We start from the raw sequence: 3,116 nt of genomic DNA, 5'->3' as shown, positions 1-3,116 counted from the left end.
GTGGGGCTGAGGGTCCGGGGAGCCAGCGGGGATGGGGGGTTCCCACAGCGGGGGACCTGACTATGCCCACCCACCCGCCAGCCCTGCCTCTGCCTGCTGCGCTTCCTGGCTTCCCAGCAGGCCCTGCTGCTCCTCTTCAGCCTGTGGACGGTGCAGGGGAGCCGGGTGCCGGGCTCGGCAGGTCAGAAGCAGCCCTGTTCCGGGGACCACACTGGCTGTCCCTGCACGCCCTCTGGGTGGGTGTTGGGGGGACGAAATACTGACTCCTAACTACAAACCCAGCAAAATTGCCAATAAAGCGAGCTTAAGTGATGGCAAAATGCAATGTGGGGTCACCTCCGTGTGCGGTTACATTTAGCAGCTTCCAAAACTCCGCCATTTCGTCGGAAAGTCATTTTTAAGTTGAGGATTTCCTGAGCGGGCCTGGCGATTTCTGGGAAATCGTAGCCTGTCCTAAAACGTTTCACATACTTCCTGATTATTTTTTGAAAAGGTTGATTACTTTTAAAATTCGACAGTAGGAAAAATACAGCCCTGCATCCGGACGGGAGTGTGGGTACCGATTCCCGAGCTGGGCTGGGTCTCAAGCGGAGGGCAGGGCCAAGGCGGCTCTGCATGACATCGGGGAAACGGGGCTGGAAGTTCCCAGGTCACAAGGTTACGGGTGGGGGTCTCACTGGGTGACTGTGGGCGGGGGAGGCCAGTCCGAGCCTCAATTTCTCCTTCTGTGCAGTACAATCCTGGGCTCCCAACTCACGGAGCAGCCGAAGCATGCGCTGGCACCCAGGTGAGGGGCCTTTCAACCTCCTGTCCATTGTCCTTCTCCCTGGAGGCCCAGGGCTGGGGACTACACCCGGGGCCCCTCCCCGAACCAGCCCCCCAACCCCCGCAAGGCAACCGCAAGGGAAGCAAAGGTTAACCGGGGCCGAAGTGGCCGGGGGGGGGGGGGCAGGGAGCTGCTGCTCTCCATCCAGGGACGTGGCTGGCCTGACCCCTCCTACCCGCTGGGCATCCTGGGGAGCCAGGGGTGTACCCCCGTCAGCCACCAGCACCTTCACCACGCGCTTCGCACGCTGCAGAGCGTCTAGCGCCCCGGGAGCAGAGTGGACCCCTGCATGTTGATGCCAGCACCATTTCTGTCCCTGGGGCCCCCCCTCGGGAGGTGCCCTTGGGGGCGGCTGGGGGAGCACGCAGAGCGCACGGGGAAGAGGGTGTCCTTGCCTTGCATCACGACTGTTCAACTCAGACTTTGTTCAGCTCCTTCTGGGAGAGTTGGGGGAGCCTCAGGCAGCAAACCCCATGCGATCAGAGCTCTTCATGGTGGAGACGGCCAGGCCAGGTTCTCACCCCCACGGGAGTTAGGGCCAGAGAGGGGTTCTCAAGTCCAGAATATAGGCCATTTGCTTCGTGGACAGGCAGTGGGAAAGGTGGTTCTTCCTATCCGTTTATATACACTATGTTCCCAAAGAAAAGAGTTAAGCCCCCGGTGGGCCCGGCTTCCGCCTCCGTCACGCGCCTGCAGGCTCTCTGCCCCGTGTGGGAAGACCCACGTGGCTGCTTTTAATGAAAGGTGGGTCGAGAAAAGCTGGCGTTTGGGGCCTGGGGAGGCCAGGAGGGGCCTGGGTGGTCTCTTTCCATTATTAGTGTGAAATTCACATCACATGCAATTAACTATCTCCAAGTGTACAACGTGGGGACAGCAGGTACATGCATTCACGATGCTTGCAACTGCCACCTCTATCTAATCCCCAAGCTTTCTTATCACTCCAGAACACCCAACCCTCCCCAGCCCCTGACACCCACTCACCCACTTCCTGTCTCCACGGACGCGCCTGTTCTGGACGTGTCATGTAAATGGAATCACACACCGCGTGGCCTTGTGTGTCCGGCGTCTCTCGCTGACATGCTACCCTGCAAACCCAGGGCAGAAGCAGCAGCCAGCCGCCCTTGCCCGTTAGCGCCGCCGAAAGTCCCAGGTGGAAGCGCGTTGGCCACGCCTGGGTGACGTGACCTCCCCCAAGTCTCCTGGCCCCAGGGTGCCGTGTGGCCGGGTCGAGAAGGCGGCTGCTCACATCCCACCATCATCTCGTTTTGCCAACGTGTGTTTCTGAACAACAGACGGTCTTTTTTTGTAGAGACGCTGTGGTCGGCGACCTCCATGAGGGCCAGGTCTCCTGGCCTTGACTCCTGTGTGTATCCCCTCCATGCTGGACAGGGCTGGCCTGTGGGACCAACAGGATATCGGCAGTGACAGCCGTGACTTCTGCGCCTAGGTCATACAAGAGGCGAGGTTCCCACCCCCACTCTCTTTGGAAGCACTCGCTCTGGGGGAGCCAGCCATGCCACTGTGAGGACACAGCGGGGCCGGGGTGGGGGGTGAGGAGGGGATGTGGCGCATGGAGGAGCTGAGGCCTCCTGCCAGCAGCCAGACCAGGGCACCATCGCGGAAGGGGGTCCTCAGCCCGGGTCGTGCCTTCAGAGGAGGCAGCTCCCCACCAACGTGTGCTCTGCAGCCTCCCGAGGGACCCCGAGTCGGGACCACCCAGCCGAATCACTTCTGAATCCCTGACCCACAGAAACCATGAAAGAAAAACAAAGTGTTTCAAGTCACTGCATTTTGGGGTGACTCGTTACCCAGCAATAGCTATAACTTGCCAAAACACGCGGAGGACCCAGCTCCATTCCTGTCCAGAACACTGGTTTCTGGAGAGTACAAGACAAAGCATCTCCGGCCTGTTAAACTGCGTTTCTTGCAAAATGACCTACCTAGAGTGTTTATTCCCATCTGTTTGTGGGCATAGGAGCAGCGACAATCTGTGAGACTCGCCCACGATGGTGGTTTATTAAAAATAAACCAACCACGGAATATATTAATTTTGTAACCTCCCAGGCCGTTTCTTATTTCTAGGTATGGGAACGTCGAGAGATGGCAAAGCGCCCGTACCGCCCTCACATGGAACGCTTCTGGAATCATCTATGGAGAGCGTCGCTGTGCGCCTCGAAATGATGTTATTAGCTTGTGTTTTCTGGGTGCTCGCAAAGGTTGGCGGTTCAAGGAATGGTAATGAATTCACTCCAGGCCTGGCCAGAACCTTTTAAAATCGAAATGAATTGAA

General features: G+C 58.3%; 1 protein-coding gene across 1 annotated transcript in view; it reads right to left on the bottom strand.

Moving 5' to 3' along the window:
- ADAMTSL5 (ADAMTS like 5) overlaps positions 1–1,134 on the bottom strand; it is a gene marked incomplete at its 3' end in the record, with an annotated part of 29,949 nt that extends 28,815 nt beyond the window's left edge. Inside the window, exon 1 of the mRNA XM_023520467.1 lies at positions 1,062–1,134. Coding sequence (XP_023376235.1) covers positions 1,062–1,134 — 73 coding nt within the window. The remainder of the gene's footprint in view (positions 1–1,061) is intronic.
- Positions 1,135–3,116: the final 1,982 nt, after the last annotated feature.

Source organism: Pteropus vampyrus, unplaced genomic scaffold, assembly GCF_000151845.1.
Source record: "Pteropus vampyrus isolate Shadow unplaced genomic scaffold, Pvam_2.0 Scaffold267, whole genome shotgun sequence".
Classification (NCBI taxonomy): Eukaryota; Metazoa; Chordata; class Mammalia; order Chiroptera; family Pteropodidae; genus Pteropus; species Pteropus vampyrus.
This window is presented reverse-complemented; position numbering and strand designations above follow the sequence as displayed.